General features: G+C 34.0%; 1 protein-coding gene across 1 annotated transcript in view; it reads right to left on the reverse strand.

The window, feature by feature from the left end:
- The window catches only part of PROM2 (prominin 2), a 229217-nt gene extending 213745 nt beyond the window's left edge, over positions 1-15472 (reverse strand). The window contains exon 1 of the mRNA XM_053719461.1: positions 15217-15472. Coding sequence (XP_053575436.1) covers positions 15217-15472 — 256 coding nt within the window. The remainder of the gene's footprint in view (positions 1-15216) is intronic.
- Between the last annotated feature and the right edge of the window lie 4211 nt (positions 15473-19683).

Consider the following 19683-nt stretch of genomic DNA (forward strand, 5'->3'; position numbering starts at 1 on the left):
TTTATTTGAAATATAATTCCAACTCACTTAGAAGCGGTTTTACCATTTATACATGTATTCTTTATTTTATACATTCACCTGAACCGTAAAATTATCAACCACACTGGTAAATACTCGCTTGGTGGCAACCCTGGGCACAACAGAATACAGGTGGCCCTCGTTTTACAACGGTTCAATTTACACCGTTTCAGAATAACAACCTTTTTTTCCAGTCATGTGACTGCTATTGAAAAGCATTGAGAAGCAGTGCATTTATTAAAATAGCCAGTAGATGAAGCTGTCCGCTTGTGTTGCAGTAAAGCCAAGCAAGCTGAAATTAATCAGTTTAACCAGACCTGAGCTATCGAGCAGATTTCAAAGGAACAAGATCTTCCTGTCTATAAATCAGTCCAGATTGGAATGCATAGAAAGAACTGTTTGCAGAAAAATGCAAGTGAAATCTGTGTTGTGTGATTATTTTATTAGGTTTATAATGCTGTTTAGCAAATGTTTTTGTTCATTTAACTTATTTTAATGATATATTCTGTGTTGTGTGATTATTTTATTAGGTTTATAATGCTGTTAAGCATTTAAAGTCTTCATTTCAAAGCTTTAAAAATAACGTATTAGGTGTTACTTATGACATTTTTGAGAGGGGCCTGGAACCTATCTCCCTCACTTCCCTTTGACTTACATTATAAACTGGGTTTCAATTTACAACGGTTTTGATTTACAACCATTCCTTCTGGAACCTAACCCCGGCGTAAACTGAGGGCTACCTGTAGATAGATGTGACGGGCCGGCCTGACATACGGCCTGGCATACAAAGTAGCAAAACTTAGTAGACTTAATTACATGTTGAGCGGCCATGTTTTCCTGGACACTTATAAGTTACACATGCTGCAGGGTAAGCAGGGCGGAACATGTATTGTGCCTCTGGACATCACCTGAATAGTGCTGATTAACAGCACAATACATGTTCCTCCCTGCACACTCTGCAGCATGTGTAACTCATAAGTGTCTAGGAAAACATGGCCAGGGTGGCAAACCTACAAGCAACATTCATTGCATGAGGCTTGTTAATTGGAGCTAGGCCTCATGCAGGTGGTATTACTTAGTTTGGTATTTAATGTCATTGGTTAAAAAATGTAAAAAAAAGACCTGTTTTGTCGCACAGCTAAATTAGCACTTCCCCTACTTATAATATGAGGAGCTCATTAGCGGGCTACAAAGATTTAAAGGGACATGAAACCCAAAATTATTCTTTCATGATTCAGATAGGAAATACAATTTTAAACAACTTTCCAATTTACTTCTACTATTTAATTTGCTTCCTTCTCTTGTTATCCTTCACTGAAAGGTTTATCTAGGTAAGCTCATGAGCAGCAAATAACCTAGTTTCTAGCTGCTGATTGGTGGCTGCATAAATCAACTGATTGTCATTGGCTCACTCATGTGTTCAGTTAGAAACCAGTAGTGCACTGCTGCTCCTTCAACAAATAATACCAAGAGAGTGAAACAAATTAGATAATAGAAGAAAATTAGAAAGTTGTTTAAAATTGTATTCTCTAACTGAATCATGAAATATGTTTTGGGGGTTTCATGTACCTTTAACTTGGTATTACAAGTTGTTTATCATGTGCTCAATGTTCCCTGAGTAGTTACAGCCCCCAGCAGCACTACAAGTATTCCTAACCCCATTGCAATAAACCCCTAAACTGCCATAATCCTGTCGCCTTTAACACCTTAGCTGCTAGACCACCGTAACAATAAAACCCCCTTCACTAAATCTTCCTACTGTTATTATGCCTAAATCATCAGACCATCAATTGCAAAAACACCAATTGCAAAAATCCCCCTAGCTTCTAAACCCTGCAAATCCCTAATAACCCCCACAGTCATTGTGTTGAGGTGTTTGGCAGTTTAGGGGGTAAGAGCAATTGATTTAATTGTGTGTTCTTTCTATGGTACAAAACAAGATGGGCTTTAGTTGTAGGTATAAGGAGAAAAAATTGAATATTATATATAGTTATGCAAATGAGGGGTTGGCCTGTTTTTAATTATCCTCAGTAGAAGAGATCACTTAAAGGGACATAAACTTGTAAAACAAAAACAGGCTTAAAGACATTTTTAAAGTCATCTCAAGATTAACAATGCACTACTGGAAACTAGGTGATCATATCTGGTGAGTCAATGACAAGAAGCAAATGCTTGTAGCTGCCAATCATCAGCAAGTGCATTGCTACTCCATAGCCTATCTAGGTATGCATTTCAACAAAGGATACCAAAAAATAAAAATACATTTGATAATGGAAGTAAATTGAGTAAAGCCTCCTAAAATTGAATGCTCTTTCTGAATCATGAATGTTTCCATTTGAGTTTACTGTCCTTTTAGGATGCTTTTTAAAGGGTATATCCCTTGACTGCAAAACTATACAAATTTACAGTTTAATTCTTTCAAAACATCTATTTTATTTGCAGAACTTGTGTAATATAGTATTTAATTGCTAAAACATACTATAAATATATACAGAAAGTAATCGTATGTTACGTTTACTACAGCTTGATGTGCACAGGGAGAGGTCTTTGCAAGCTTGAAAACAAAATGTATTTTTATTCAGGGCTGGAATAAGTGTTTAACTTTTTCTTCATTCTCTTGATATCTTTATTTGAAAAAGAAGCCATTGAAGCTAAGGAGTCAGACAATTTTTGGTTCAGATCCATGGACAGCACATTTTTATTGGTTCTGTCAAATCAGCAAGGACAACCCAGGTTATTCACCAAAAATGGTCAGGCATCTAAACTTACATTCTTGCTTTTCAAATAAAGATACCGAGAGAATGAAGAAAATTGATAATAAGAGTAAATTAGAAAGTGGCTTAAAATTGCATGCTCTATCTGAATCATGAAAGAAAAAATTGGGTTCAGTGCGTCACGACTCATAAACACTCTAATAACATGGTCAGACCCCTGACCAATTTCGAACGCCTATGCATCCGAATTCCCCCTTTATCGCACACTCTTTCATTGATATACCATATACTGACATACAACCCCCCTGGTTATATACCTCCCTTCCTTGAAAAATGGGAAGAAGAGTTAGGGATAATAATATTGCCGCAAACAAGCGCCTTGATCTTCCAAAATGTTAAGAAAACGTCAATCTCACTCTCCATGCAAGAGATTAATCTAAAATTAATACATAGATGGTATCTCTCCCCAGTCAAGCTAAACCGTTTATACCGCAAAAACTCTAAGTGCTGCTGGAGATGTGGCCATGGGTCTGGAAACTTGGCTCACATGTAGTGGTGGTGTAATGTAGTTCAAAATTACTGGAGACAAATCATTGGAGAAATAGAAAAAATACTTAAGACCCAACTTCCCTTAGACCCTGCAATCTGGCTATTGAGTAAACCCCCAAAAATCAAACTCAAATCCAAACTCAAACTTTTCTATATAATGACTAACAGCGCAAGATATTTACTAGCCAGAAATTGGAAGAATAAAGAGATTCCCACTTAGTTGCAACTGTGGACTAACAGAGTTGCTGAATTCCTTGAACTGGAGGAATATTATTACATTAAATTTGCCAAAATGGACGTTTATGCAGAAATGACCTCCCTTTGGGAGCAATACCTCAAGAAGTAAACTAAGATCCCTCTCAGGTAACATATACCAGACTCAACTAAGTAAGCTCTTTTGCAATTTCCTCATAATAATAGGGTGTACACACAAACCTCACGCCGAACTTTCAAGTTAATAAGACCGCAAACATTATAAACAAAACGGGTCGACAGATATCCCTCTTCTCATCTCTTTTTCCCTTTTCCTCCCCTTTCTTTTCTAAATTAATCTTCTTTTCATGTTAATTATTCGTTTAAGATAAATTGATGTATACCTTTACATATAAAATCCAACTGATTATGTATATTATCCTTGGAAGCTGCGACTTCCACTATGTATAACTACTTTAAATTAATAAATATTGGTTGAAAAAAAAAAAAAAAAAAAAAAATTGGGTTCAGTGTCCCTTTAAAGGGACACTCAAGTCAAAATAAAGTTGTATGATTCAGATAGAACATGCAGTTTTAAGACACATTCCAATTTACTTACATTATAAAATTTTGCACAGTTTTTTTATATTCACACTTTCTGGGGAACAAGATGTTACTGAGCATGTGCACAAGCTCACAGGGTTTATGTATACTAATCTGTGATTGGCTGATGTCTGTCACATGATACAGGGATAAAATGAGATAAAAAAATACATTTATCAGAAAAAAAAATCTACTGCTTATTTGAAATTCAGAGTAGGTGTTAGGCCATAGTCTTTTTATTTTGCAATTGTTCATTATGCAATTCTACTGCATTGGGTGGTCCTTTAACTTAATAAAACACAAAACTGTAGATCTAACTTTAGTGCCCTTTTATAACCATCAAAGTTAGTTTCTTTTTTATTTCAGAGAGAGTATAGTATACTAAACATTCAAGTTGTTTAAAGGGACAGTAAATGCTTGCAATTTTTATATAAAATGTTTAGTTTTGTGTAATGAAACAACTTTGCATTATACTTTCATTAGTTATTTTGCCTTATTTTCATGTAATTTAGCTCTGAAAACGGACTAACTCCCCAAAGCTAACCCTGCTACATATATGTATCTACAACAGATATTACATTATATACTAATTTCATGATAGTCTGTGGACAAAAGTCCGAATTGGCTGCTCCAAATAAGGCAAATGGTGTTTGGAGTTTGGCTATAGAAAAATAATTGGAGTAAAAATGATGTTAATTTGTTTTAAAAATGTTAAAGGGATATGAAACCCACATTTTTTTCTTCCATGATTGAGATAAAGAATTCAATTTAAAAAAAAACTTTTACATTTACTTCTATTATTAAATTTTCTTCATTCTATTGGTATCTTTTGTTGTTAAAAGCTCAGGAGCCTTCGCAAGTCTGAAGCACAATATGGCAGCTGTTTTTCAAGAATGTTATCCATTTGGCAAGAGCACTATGGGCTCCATGTACTAAGCCGTCAATTCATCCGTCATTTTAGTCGCGGCTAAACTCGCCGTTACTCGCCGCGGGCGAAATGGTGTCCGCTGTAGCTATGTACTAATAATCCCACAACAAATAGACACCTCTAGCCCGCCGCGAGCAGTGGCGGAATATTGATAAATTTGACGCCTCGCTCGCCGCGAATAAGCTGATGTACTTAACTTTCAGTTCAATTGTCTGGCCAATTGTTAACACGTGACATGTAAGGTGTCATGAACGTCATAGTAGAAGCGGGAATAGAATTTTGCTCCTATAAATGGACAAGTTTTCTAAACAACTTTATTATTGTTCCAAAATTTTTGGAGAGTAATTACAGAGCGCTCGTTTTTGAGATCTTTATTTACTATTTCGATATGGCTTCATCTGGATCTGAAACCGCTTCAAAATCCAAGAATCCTCACTTTTCTCATCAGCAAAACGTCGTTTTGATTGATATGATTATTGACTCTTATGATTATTTGTTTGGATGTCGTGTCAAACAGACAAATTTTTCTAGAAGGAAGCAGATCTGGCAAAGGATCAGCGACGCTGTTAGTGCCCAGGGTCCAGGAAAAAAGGATGTCGATCAGCTGAAGAAGCGTTACAACGACATTAAACGCTTCGCCAAAGCTAAATTGGCCAGAGAGAAAAATTCGGCACGTGCTACCGGAGGTGGACCAGCATATGTGGCAGACCTCAATGACTATGAGCAGAAGCTTGTTCAGCGTCTGGGACCGGAGATCATCACTGGCATAACGGATGATTGTGACAGTGATTTAAGAGGTAAATGTACAACATAGTTGACGTAAATGTTCTTTTTAAAGTTATGATAGGTTATTGTCTCCAATATATATTTCTTTAAAATAACATTATCTGACTTCTTACGCTTCAGTATCCTATATGCCATCTAGGCCCCAAATACTGTAATCATTTATGTCGCATATATGTATAAGGGATTGTACAAGCCATTTAGGCCCCAAATACTGTAATAATTTATCTCGCATATATGTATAAGGGATTGTACAAGCCATTTAGGCCCGAAATACTGTAATAATTTATCTCGCATATATGTATAAGGGATTGTACAAGCCATTTAGGCCCCAAATACTGTAATCATTTATGTCTCATATATGTATAAGGGATTGTACAATAATAGTATTGTTATACTGCCTTTTTTTTAATGGTCTAACGGAACTAAAGATTTGTAGATTATTACTATAGTGATCCCTAAAGATAACACCCATGTGTTTATTTTCAAACCAGTATTGCATAGAAACCTTAAAGAGATAATGACAATAGAAATAATGTAATTTGAAACTATTAAAATAATATTGTATGTCCGACATTAATCATGAGACTAACCCCAGATCACATGCCTTCTTAAATTTCTGATCTATTGACTTCCATGTTGCGTTATTTCACTATAGAATATTATTGTTAGCATCTTTCAAAATTGTTCTCCGCTTTATAAACATACATTTTTCAGATATAGCTATGCACATAGTTGACGCAGTCACATGAACCATCTATGTGCATCAACCAATGATCATTTACTGTGCCTGTATAGATTTGCTTTTCCTCAAAGTATAAAAATCCAATGAATGCAAAAACATAATACATTTAAATATTTTTAAAAATGCATTTTCTTATGCAATTTGTAAAGGTAATTATTTTTTTTCATGTCCCTTTAAAGGGCCACTAAACCCAAAATCTTTTATTAATGATTCGGATAGAGAATTGAAATTTAAACAACATATTACTTCAATTTTCTAGATATTCTTAGTTGAAGAAAAATAAATACACATGTTGAGCCAATCACACGAGGCTTCTTTGTGCATCAATCAAATGCTTTTCAACAAAGAATATCTATAGAATAAAACAAATTAGATAATATAAGTAAATTATAAAGATGTTTATAACTGCATTCTCTTTCCAAATCATAAAAAAAGGTGGTTGGCATGTCCCTTTAATGATTGAGCCTGCATTCACTGCTGTAATTATTATTATTAACAGTTTTAACTTTCAGTTTCAAATATAAATAAAAATAAACCTAATTTTTTTTTTATTTTTTATTTTTTTAAGCAATGCCAACAACAGCAGAGCCTGTGAGGAGTAACGAGGTGCCCACTTGTTCTACTTCTTCTTCTGCGGTTTCGAGACCACCCGGTGCAGCTGTTTCAAGACCTTCGGACAGTTTTACACATGGACAATTTATACGCTCATCATCTAATGTTACACACACAACTTCCTCGGCGGACACACTTCCGGATCTAAGGACCAGCACTCCACAAACTGGTGTTGGTAGAGCAACTGGTAAGTACTTTACAAATGAATAATTTCAATGTTGTGTGTTTTATCTCTTTTATCTCTCAATTTTTTTTTTGTAATTTTTTTTTTAAATGTCAAATGTCATTATTGACATATTCTATTTCGAGATCTTGTACATATTTTTTTAAATGAGGATTCTTGTAGAGCATGCATGCTATTTTAATCAACTTTCAAATTTTTTTAAAATTTATCATTATTTTCTTTTTGAGAATTGATCATAGTATTACATAAGAAAGCTGATAGAAATTCCATGCAATATATCTTATTCTCAAAAAGATTATTTTTGCTTCAGTGTCCAGTTAATTGCAAAATACATTTCCATTAATAATTTCGAATATATCGTTACATTGACAAAAAAGCATTTTATTTATTTATTTTTATGTTATTTATTTTTTTATAGGTGATTTGGGACGTCTTTTCCAGAGATTGACTGGACATTCATCTCCATTATTTGATGGTATGTATCACATATGTATATATATATGTAATATAACTTAAATTGGTGTATGACGGTTGTATCTGCTCTCTCCTTCTATTCTATTTCTGCAAGTGTTTTTATAACATTTTATTTTTATTTACTAACAATTTGTTATGTCTTGATCTAGAAGAAGAAAACTCATCAAGGGAGATCACTATCAATCTCATGCCGATGGTGGAAAATCCCATTCAAGATGAACCACCAGGAGGGCATGATGGAAGTGAGACTCCGGATATTCTTGAAGATTTGGGAGATGCGCAACCGGATGAAATTCACACACCAGAAAACATTGAGGAACCTGTTGAAACACAGGCACCACCAATTGAACTGCAAACAGGTGGTGTAAATATTGACAATACACCGGCAGAAGGACAATTTGGCGATGTTGCATTGAGGGAAATGTTGACACTGGCAAGGCAATACAGAGAGGACCACAGAGAAATGCTGAATATTATTAACACTAATATTGAACGCTGGGCTGCTCTGTCAGAAAAAAATGTGGAAATCGAAAGGCAAAGGAATGAGATAGAGATGCAGAAATTACATCTGCAAAGAGAGATGTTCCAGTGGCAGAGGCAGATGGATGAAGAGAAAAACCATCAAATTAACAGAGCTTTGAGCATCAGCGAAAGGACATTACAATCTCTGTTGGCTATTGTCAGTGAAAGGGAGGCGACAACAGACCCAAAGAGGCAACGTCTGGAGTGAACATTTTTTATTATCTAGTCACTGTTAATTTTTTTACTCTGTATATTGTGTACAAAGTTATTGTTTGTGTATTTTTAAGGGACACTGTACTCAAATTTTTTCTTTTGTGATTCAGATAGACCATGCAAATTTGATCATAGGAGTACATTTGAAAGTTGCTTAAAATTGCATGCTCTATCTGAATCACAAAAGATAAAATTTGGATACAGTGTCCCTTTAAGTTTAAAATGTTAGTCACTGTTAATTTTTTTACTCTGTATATTGTGTACAAAGTTATTGTTTGTGTATTTTTAAGGGACACTGTACTCAAATTTTTTCTTTTGTGATTCAGATAGAGCATGCAAATTTGATCATAGGAGTACATTTGAAAGTTGCTTAAAATTGCATGCTCGATCTGAATCACAAAAGATAAAATTTGGATACAGTGTCCCTTTAAGTTTAAAATGTTAGTCACTGTTAATTTTTTTACTCTGTATATTGTGTACAAAGTTATTGTTTGTGTATTTTTAAGGGACACTGTACTCAAATTTTTTCTTTTGTGATTCAGATAGAGCATGCAAATTTGATCATAGGAGTACATTTGAAAGTTGCTTAAAATTGCATGCTCGATCTGAATCACAAAAGATAAAATTTGGATACAGTGTCCCTTTAAGTTTAAAATGTTAGTCACTGTTAATTTTTTTACTCTGTATATTGTGTACAAAGTTATTGTTTGTGTATTTTTAAGGGACACTGTACTCAAATTTTTTCTTTTGTGATTCAGATAGAGCATGCAAATTTGATCATAGGAGTACATTTGAAAGTTGCTTAAAATTGCATGCTCGATCTGAATCACAAAAGATAAAATTTGGATACAGTGTCCCTTTAAGTTTAAAATGTTATTATTTAATAAAGACAAATTTTTTTAAGGCCAAAAAAAAAGTTTATTTACATAAATTCAAACTCACTTTTGATTCTTCAACACAAAACTTTTTCTCAGTTATTAATCATGACAAAACAAAAAATGAAATCAAATTACATATTTACGGTATAAAAAATCTACTTGCTCCATTAACATTGCCAAAGTTGCCCTAATTTTAGAAATTTTTTGTTTGACATGATCTTCTAGACAACTCTGAGTACTTTTGTCTGCAGTCTCAATAGTTGATGTTGAAGATAAATCTGTAGAAAAATAAATGAAAAGCAAAATTTAATTCAATTGTCATATACATATTCAATGTATGATAGGGTTTTTCATCACAAATATTACCTCCTGATGTGCTGTTATCTACGTTATCTACTATATTAGCTTCTACACTTATGTCCACTCCTTTAAAGCTTTCATCTGAGCCAACTCCTATTTGAAATATACAATATATGTATTAGTTAAAACTTGTATTTTCTTAGATTTAAGATTACTGAGTATGAAACATACCTTTATCTACCATCATTGTTGGTAAAACTTCTATCCTTGGTTGAGTATCATCTGAAGTTAATGCTTCAAATATTGTCACACTATCTGGATTTTGAAATTCTTCCATTTCCATACTAGTTTCCATTTCTTCCATGGTAATATCTATGAACGAAATTACAAAGATAGAAAACTATTAAATCAAAAACCTTGTATATATTATTTAAAACAATAATAATAATAATCATTACAAGTGACATAGAAACCAATTTCTAAGTTTCATGATTCAGATAGTGCATGCAATTTAAATAAACTTTATATTTTACTTCATTCATTTTGTATCTTTATTTGAAAAGCAAGAATCTAAGTTTAGATGCCAGCCCATTTTTGGTGAACCAACTGTGTTGTACTTGATAATTGGACAGAACCAATCAAAGAGTGCTGTCCATGGTGCTCAACCAAAAATTGGCTGGCTCCTTAGCTTAGATGCCCTCTTTTTCAAATAAAAATAGAAAGTAAATGAGGAAAAAAAATGATAATAGAAGTAAATTAGCAACTTGATTAATATTGCATGCTAAAACTTTTTAAGCCAAAACCTAAAATATATGATTTAAAATTTAAATAATAAGTCATTACCTGTCTGTGTCTCTTTATGACAAATTGCATATGGATTTGGAGATAATTCGATATCCAATAGTGTTATTGGCAAAGGTGGAGAAAGAGCTTCACTTCTGGGTGTTTGCACCAACATTGACCTTAAGTAGCGTGGTGGGTGTGCACACTTCATTCTCCTACTTCTCATATCTATAAACATATATATAAGAAAAAAATTTAATAAAAAAAATTGAAATAATTATGCTGCATGCTTACTTTTCTAACATGTTTCAATGTTATATAGTAATATATTTATATTTTATTCTACTATCTCAGTTCTGCATGTTTCAATGTTATATACTAATATAGTTATATTTTACTCTACTAACTCATTTTTGTATGCTAAGTTTTCTAACCTTTTAAGTGTATATAGTTATATAGTTAAATTTTAATCTACTAACTCAGTTCTGCATGCTAACTTTTGTAACTTTTTGCAATTGTATATACTAATATAGTCAAAGTAACATTCAGGAAATATTATTTTCCTGGATTCGTCAATGATGACGCAGTTCAAAAATAAACCCTTTTTTTATATTATTAAAAATTATTTCATATATAATTTTGAAACTTACATGTCCTTATCAATCTTCGAATCGATTTATAGTACTTCGGTTCTCTTCTCTTCAAATCACTATATTTTCTAAGACACTGTCGTCTTGTTCTTTTAATTTTTGAAATACGATGCATTCTTCTCAGCATCTCGTATATAATTTTGTCTCGGCATTCCTGTCTCACTCCCCTCACACCACCAATCCGTTTAGGGAAATATTTATCCATGGCATAAACTAATATCACCAATTCTCCAGCACCAAAAGGTTCAGGACGCGACATGTTTGACGATGACGTGATTAATCGTTATGTCAATCATTAGCGCATTGATCCAGATATGTATCCCCGAAAAATAGAGAAAAATATAATGTATATGTAGATTAATGTATTTTATGAAGGTTTGTAAATATCGATGTTTATAGTTATTACAAATGATATTTGTTTCATATACATTTTCTTTGTTTCAGATGTGTTGATATGTATTAAAATTTACTTTGTTTTACAATTGTTATTTTGTTTCTAAACATTTTCTTTGTTTCAGATGTGTATGTATTAACATTTATACTTTGGTTTACAATAGTTATTGTTTCTAAACATTTTTTTATTTGTTTCAGATGTGTTTTTATGTATTAAAATTTAATTTGGTTTACAATTTTTATTTTGTTTCTAAACATTTAATTTTTTTAAGATGTGTTTATATGTATTAAAATGTTGTTTGGTTTACAATTGTTATTTTGTTTCTAAACATTTTCTTTGTTTCATATGTGTTTATATGTATTAGAATTTATTTTGGTTTACAATTGTTATTTGGTTTCTAAACATTTCCTTTTTTTTCAGATGTGTTTATATGTATAACAAGTTACTTTGGTTTACAATTGTTAATATATAATGTTTAAAGATTATAATTTTGTAATAAAATAATTTATTTTGCCATTATTTTCTATATGCCACTATTCTTTTAACAAATCTTGAATGCAAAAATATATTATAAAGGTTAAGAAAATAAGTGCTAAGAGTAAGCCCTTAAGGTATTTATTTGAATATGGGAAAACCTAGTAGCTGTTAAAAATAGAGGTTAGAATAAAACAAATAAAATTAGCAAGTCTTTTTTAACTCAAAAATCCAATCTGATAACATAAAGCACTGTTGAATATACTGTCGCTTGTTACAGCTACAATTCAATGACACAATACAATGAATTAGCATCAGCTATGGAGGGATTACATTACAATAATCACATATGTAAAAGAGTGAGAGCAGCTGTAGACACTAGTGTGATGTCACAAAGACAATGTATTACCTATAATATATTGTCTGTAATAACTTTGATCATAAACTTTATTTATTTGAAACCTTTGATAATTGAAGAGCAACAACTGTTATGTATTTAACTGTTTATCATGAGTGATTTTTAATAACCTTAACTCTTAAAAAAAAATGGAGACAAGTTAATAAAGAAAGTTTTTTATTGATCAACTGAAACTTTAATCCTCAAACACAAAATATTGTTCTGAAACCATGTCCCTTGTTGCATTTCCACGCCTATTAGCTTGTTCGACACATATTTCTTCTGGTAAATCATCAGTATCTATTGGATCTTCATCTTCTAATGGACAGCCTCTTTTAATTGCAATATTGTGCAGTATGCAGCAAACCAATATAATTTTGGCAACTTTCTCTGGTGCATACTGCATAGCACCACCAGAACGATCAAGACATCGAAACCGCATTTTCAAAAGACCGAAAGTCCTCTCAATAATCCCCCTGGTAGATCGGTGAGCTTCATTGAAACGTACTTGACTTCTGGTCTGTGGGTTGTTATAGGGAGTCAACAGCCATTCTGTACATGAGTACCCTCCATCTCCTAATAGAAGATATAATAAATATAAATATTAATATAAGAATAATTATAAAGATTCCGAACTATACAATACAATTAAACTATACAGATTACAGTCGACAAATTGGGCGCAATTTTGGTACATTGAAATGAGAGACATATTAGACGCCAGTTATGCTTACCTAGAAGCCATCCGTCAGGCATATTTCCCTCCTCGAACTTCCGGTATAACCCAGTCTGCCTTAAAATGTAAGAATCATGACAGGATCCAGGAAAGTTAGAACGGACACTGATAATCCTCATGTGGGGGTCACAGACCATCTGGACATTCAAGGAATGGAAATGCTTTCGATTCCTATAGATCTCCTCACGAGCTTGAAGTGGTCTTACAGCAACATGGGTACAGTCTATGGCACCTAGGACATTGGGCATCCCAGCCATCCTATAGAAATTTGACTTGATAGATTGCCATTCTTCAGGGGTAGATGGCAAACAAACATATCGATGAAAAATAACCATCATAGCCCCTATTACTTTGGATAAGTGGCGTGAAAAAGCAGATTGACTCATTCCAATAATGACGCTAGAAACTGCCTGAAAGGAGCCTGTTGCAAAAAAATGCAATGCCGCTAATAGTTTGAGAAGTCCCGGAATAGCTTGTGAACGAGCAGTCATCGGCTCCAAATGATCTTCAATCTCTCGATACAGGTGTAATATCGATTCACGATCAAGCCGGAATCTTTGTATGATCTCTCGGTCAGAAAGGCCGTGCAAACCAACCCGTGGAAGGAATACACGGGGGACTCGAACTCTCCTTCTTCTAACCAATCGATTAGCTACATTTCCAGTATTCTGTCTTCTAGCCCGGATTCGCATCAAACGGAGAATAAACAAAAACAGAATTCTCTCCATAGCTGCTGAAATGAACAATGTAAGTACAATGCTGATATTACTGCCTTTTATATATGTCTGACTGGCGTCTAGAGTGACTTTCCTATTGTTTTGTACCTTGCCCGCCACCTAAAAGGTGGCGAGGCAAAAATAACGAGGTGGGAGCGGAAATTGACGCGAGCGGACAAATAGATTTTTTAGTACATTCGTTTTTGGCGAGTTGGTGGTCAAATGTGTCTAATTACAGTAAAAAATGGAGAGGTAGCGAGGTATGGCGGATAAGTACGCTCGCAATTTTAAAGATGCGAGTTTTTACATAATTGACGGCTTTGTACATATCAGTTTGCGAGTTTGGGCGCGAGATTTGTTGCGGGTAGCTCGCTGACTGCTTAGTACATGGAGCCCTATATGGGCAGTGCTATTTATTGTCATCTAGTGCTCCAGACATCTACCAAGGTATCTCTTTAACAAAGAATACCACAAAAACTAAACAAATGTGATAATAAAAATAAATTGGAAACTTTTTTTTTTTAATTTTTTGCTTTGAATAACAAAATAAAGTTTTTGGGTTTCATATCCCTTTAAGACTTGACTGGTATGTTATTACATAGCAACACAACAGAACGTCTTGAAATTACGAAGTGTTTACGCTCCCTTTAAATCTACTTTCACAATACTTTATGAAATCTTATTATTATAGTCAGTGATGCCTTAAAGGGACAGTCTAGTCCAAAAAAAACTTTCATGATTCAGATAGGGCATGTAATTTTAAACAATTTTCCAATTTACTTTTATCACCAATTTTTCTTTGTTCTCTTGGTATTCTTAGTTGAAAGCTTAACCTAGGAGGTTCATATGCTAATTTCTTAGACCTTGAAGGCCGCCTCTTAAGAATGCATTTTAACAGGTTTTTCACCACTAGAGGGTGTTAGTTCATGTTTTTCATATAGATAACACTGTGCTCGTGCATGTGAAGTTACCTGGGAGCCATCACTGATTGGCTAAACTGCAAGTCTGTCAAAAGAACTGAAATAAAGGGGCAGTCTGCAGAGGCTTAGATACAAGATTATCACAGAGGTAAAAAAAATATATAAATATAACTGTGTTGGTTATGCAAAACTAGGGAATGGGTAAAAAAAGGGATTATCTATCTTTTAAAACAATAACAATTCTGGTGTGGACTGTCCCTTTAATATAAAGTTTATAGTTTAACACAATAATTAATAATCTCCTTTAGATTAGTAGGAAAGTGAGTTATTTCATTCCAGTTGTAAATACCTTTTTCAGCAATACCCTTTAGGTTTTAAACAATTCATATTTTTCTGTATAAAATTTAAATTTGACGCTTGGCATTTCCTACCTTTTGGGAATTGATTTGGTTGCACTGCATCCAGGAAATGTTCTACCATCCTAAATAAGGGTGATAGAGCCCCCCGTTCTCTTTCTTGCGCTGGAATATTGCTGTGGGTATCTGGAGCATCAAACTTTAGGTCTTCAGCATCCCTGACTGCAAGGCACTCCTGACACTTCACATGTCTTGCTCCATATAAAAGGAGAAGAAATAGCCAAAAAAATATTGAATCCGGCAAGACTCTCTTAAAAATTTGCCACTTCATGTTCCCAAATGCTAAACACACGAGCCTTGGCATTGGCCAGAAATGACATCCTATGCAGAACTGGTCCTCTAAACGATATACATCACTTTGCTTTTGCTTTCTTCTCAGTGTGTATATAAGCAGTGACACTCCTAGACAGTGCAGGGAGGTAATGCTAGTTTAGGAACCTGATGTACCTGTTTATTTGTATTGGGACCAACCCAAGATCCTACAGCTTTATGGGAATACCAGGCACATCTTTGGCAGTTGAGTCACAAATGTTTAGATGACTGAGAGAAAAAGCATCCATGTCACAGTAATAAATATATATCCTAATGTAATAAACAAATACATTACTTTCTATACCACTATGTAGAGCCAAAGTCAATAACATTGTCTTTTTTAGGCTGAGTAAGTAGATCTAAATATACGCACAAATATTTACACATTTATATATAAATGCAGACAAATGTATACACCCATTTAATACATTTATTAGCAAAGTAGGTTTAAGGTTACACTCGAGTAGAAAAAAAGAGAGATCTTAAAGGGACACTGAACACAATTTTTTTTCTTTCGTGATTCAGATAGAACATGCAATTTTAAGAAACTTTCTCATTTACTCAATTTTTCTTAGTTCACTTGCTATCTTTATTTGAAAAAGAAGGCATCTAAGCTAAGGAGCCAGACAATTTTTTGTTCAGAACCCTGGAGTATGGGTATATTTATCCACCAATCAGCAAGAACAACCCAGTTTGTTCACCAAAAATGGGCCGGCATCTAAACTTACATTCTTGCTTTTCAAATAAAGATGCCAAGAGAATGAAGAAAATTTGATAATAGGAGTAAATTAGAAAGTTGCTTAAAATTGCATGCTCTGTCTGAATCACCAAAGAAAACAATTGGGTTCAGTGTCCCTTTAAGGTTACAAGTTGAGTGAGGTTTGGGTATTACAAGTTGTTGGTTAAAATGTTTAATCAAAACATTTTTTACTCGGCATATACTTATATAGCGCGTCCTATCTTCAAGCAGTAGTAGTAGCTTGCTGATTGCGCTCGTATTGCAATTCGCCGGTTACATGTTTTATTGATGTGCAATACAAAATACCAATTTCATATTTAGCACTTTTGAAAACCTGATATTAAAGGGACATTAAACCCGTATTTTTTTTCTTTCATGATTTTGAAAGAGCTTGCAATTTTAAACAATTTTCTAATTTACTTCTATTATCTAATATGCTTTATTCTCTTGATATCCTTTGCCGAAAAGCATATCAAGATAGGCACAGTAGCTGCTGATTGGTGGCTGCACATAGATGCCTCGTGTGATTGGCTCACCCATGTGCATTGCTAATTCTTCAACATAGGATATCTGAAAAATAAAACAAATTGGATAATAGAAGTAAATTGGAAAGTTGTTTAAAATTGTATTCTCTAGCTGAATCATGAAATATTTTTTGGGGGTTTATTGTCCCTTTAAGTATTGTCAATTCCAAAATATATCAATATGCCAAATAAATCCATAAATGGAGGTAAATTAAGGCCTAATTAATAATAAAAAAAAAAAATTAAAAATGCATTTTTTTTGGAGAAGGGTAAAAGTAATAAGGTAAATTATAAGGGGTGGGAGTTAAATTATTTTTTTGGATCCGTTCGTTTTTTTGGATCCATTCTTTATTCGTATGCATTATTCTATTCCCAAGTTCAGAATAGAATAATGCATATGAATAAAGAATGAATCTGAAAAAATTAAAGGATTTGAAAAAACAATTTAACTAAACATAACTAATATGCCGGCGATTGCCGAAACAAAATGATCTAAAATCGCCGCCGCCACCACCCACATCGCCGACACTAAATAAAGCTATTAACCCCTAAACCGCCGCCCCCCCCCCATAGTCGACACTAACTAAACCTATTAACCCCTAAACCTCCAACCCCCACATCACCAATACTACCTAAACCTACTAACCGCTAAACCGCAGTTCCCCGACATCACCAACACTAAATAAAGCTAACTGGAATCTGTGATGGTATTAAACAAAAACACAGAAGGGCGCCTCCTAGTGTAATAAAGTACGGATGGTGTACAAATATGCGATAACAAATGTTCAGGTACTCACAAGTGTGGCAGCACTCACTCGTGCTTAGTTGCCCATACTGGAATCTCAGTGTCCCAGCTACTAGTTTCTCAGCTAGCTGAGATGCCTGAGGAAACAGCAAGCTAGCTGAGAAACTAGTTGCATTGTAACACACAGTGATATTTGTATACACTGTGTTTTTATCACTATTGTTTTAATAAAAGTGATTTTAAAACTTATCACTTGACTGAGAGCCTGTTCATGTTTGTTTGCGGTTGGAGACTACAGCCTAGACTGAGACCTGTGGGAAAAGAACAGTGAGATGGGACACTGTGAGATTCCAGTATGCGCAACTAAGCACGAGTGAGTGCTGCCACACTTGTGAGTACCTGAACATCTGTTATCACATATTTGTACACCATCCGTACTTTATTACACTAGGAGGTGCCCTTCTGTGTTTTTGTTTTATACCATCACAGATTCCAGTTGACTTCTTTTATTTGGGAAGGAGCTGCCGTGAATTCAAGAGTAAAAGACCATTGGAAGCCAGTCCAAATGGACATTACATTTGCAGTGATTGACTCACCTATGGACTGATAAGTTACATCATTTTGTATATTTTATTACACTGTATATTCACTATATTTTTACTGTATATTTAGCAATCTGTTGATACTATATTGGTGATTTAGCATTATATATATTCAGTGTTTATTAGCGCCCCCTTGAGTGGTGACAGAGTATTGTCATCAGGTTGGCTTACTAAATAAAGCTATTAACCCCTAAGCCGCAGTTCCCCAACATCGCCGACACTGACTAAACCTATTAACCCCTAAACCGCCGTTCCCAAACATCGCCGACACTAACTAAACATATTAACCTATAAACCGCTGTTACCAAACATTGCTGACACTAACTAAACCTATTAACCCCTAAACCGCAGTTCCCCGACATCACCATCACTAACTGAAAAACTAAATAAACCTATTAAATCCTAAACTGCCGTAACCAAACATCGCCAACACTAACTAAACCTATTAACCCCTAAACCGCAGTTCCCGACATCGCCGACACTAACTGAAACACTAAATAAACCTATTAAACCCTAAACCGCCATTCCCAAACATCACCAACACTAACTAAACCTAGTAACCCCTAAACCGCTGTTCCCAAACTTTGCCGACACTAACAAAAACACTAACTAAACCTATTAACCCCTAAACTGCTGGCCCCCACATTGCAACAACCTAAATTAAACTATATTAACCCCTAACTTAACATAATTTAAATTAAATTTACAATTATTAACTAGCTACCTATTTCAAATTAAATACAAACTTACCTGTGAAAAAATAAATAAACCTAAGCTAGCTGCAATATAACTATTTGTCACCAACAATGTTCAATACACAAAATTCAATCTTAATGTCACATATGACCAAAAACAGAAACTTGGATGCAGAGTTATAAACAAAACACAATATGACATCTATTTGTCTGCATTTTTATACTCTACACCTAGCAGCACCTGGCTGCGAGGTACCCTAACATAAAATAAAAAATAAAAAAAAAGAGAAGAAACATAAACAAAAAAAAAAAAAAAAAAAAAAAAAAAAAAAAAAAAAAAGAGGAAAAAACACAAACCAATCCCAGGGATAATTAGTGTTATATCTCGCCTGCATTTGTTATCCACGTATGCGGAAACAACTCTAATATGACCATTTCTGCAAAGCTAGCAGAGGAAAGAAAAGGAAATAAAATCTGTTTTTGTATAGATATAGGATAAGACTTAATAATGGGGTACCATCCTAATAAAAAATGTCTTAATTCTTTTTTCTGAAGCATCCTGCAGATGATAGGATTCAAAAATAATCTGTTCTTCTATAGCTTGAGTCACCAATGAGAAAACCGGCCCTCTTTTAGCTTTCCAATTCTTTAATATAAGCTGTCTAAATGCCAATATTATAGTGTTTAAGGTACGTACCCAGTGGCTATCACTGTTATTAGGAGTCTCAATTAATAATACAATGTCTTGGAACGTGAGGGGGGTAAACAAATTATAATAAATAATTAAACCAATATATAGTTTTCAACCATAATTGGTTAATTCTGGGGCACGACCAAAACATATGATATAAATCCGCTTTGGGAT

The sequence above is a fragment of the Bombina bombina genome, chromosome 6 (genome assembly GCF_027579735.1).
Source record: "Bombina bombina isolate aBomBom1 chromosome 6, aBomBom1.pri, whole genome shotgun sequence".
NCBI classification, from domain to species: domain Eukaryota; kingdom Metazoa; phylum Chordata; class Amphibia; order Anura; family Bombinatoridae; genus Bombina; species Bombina bombina.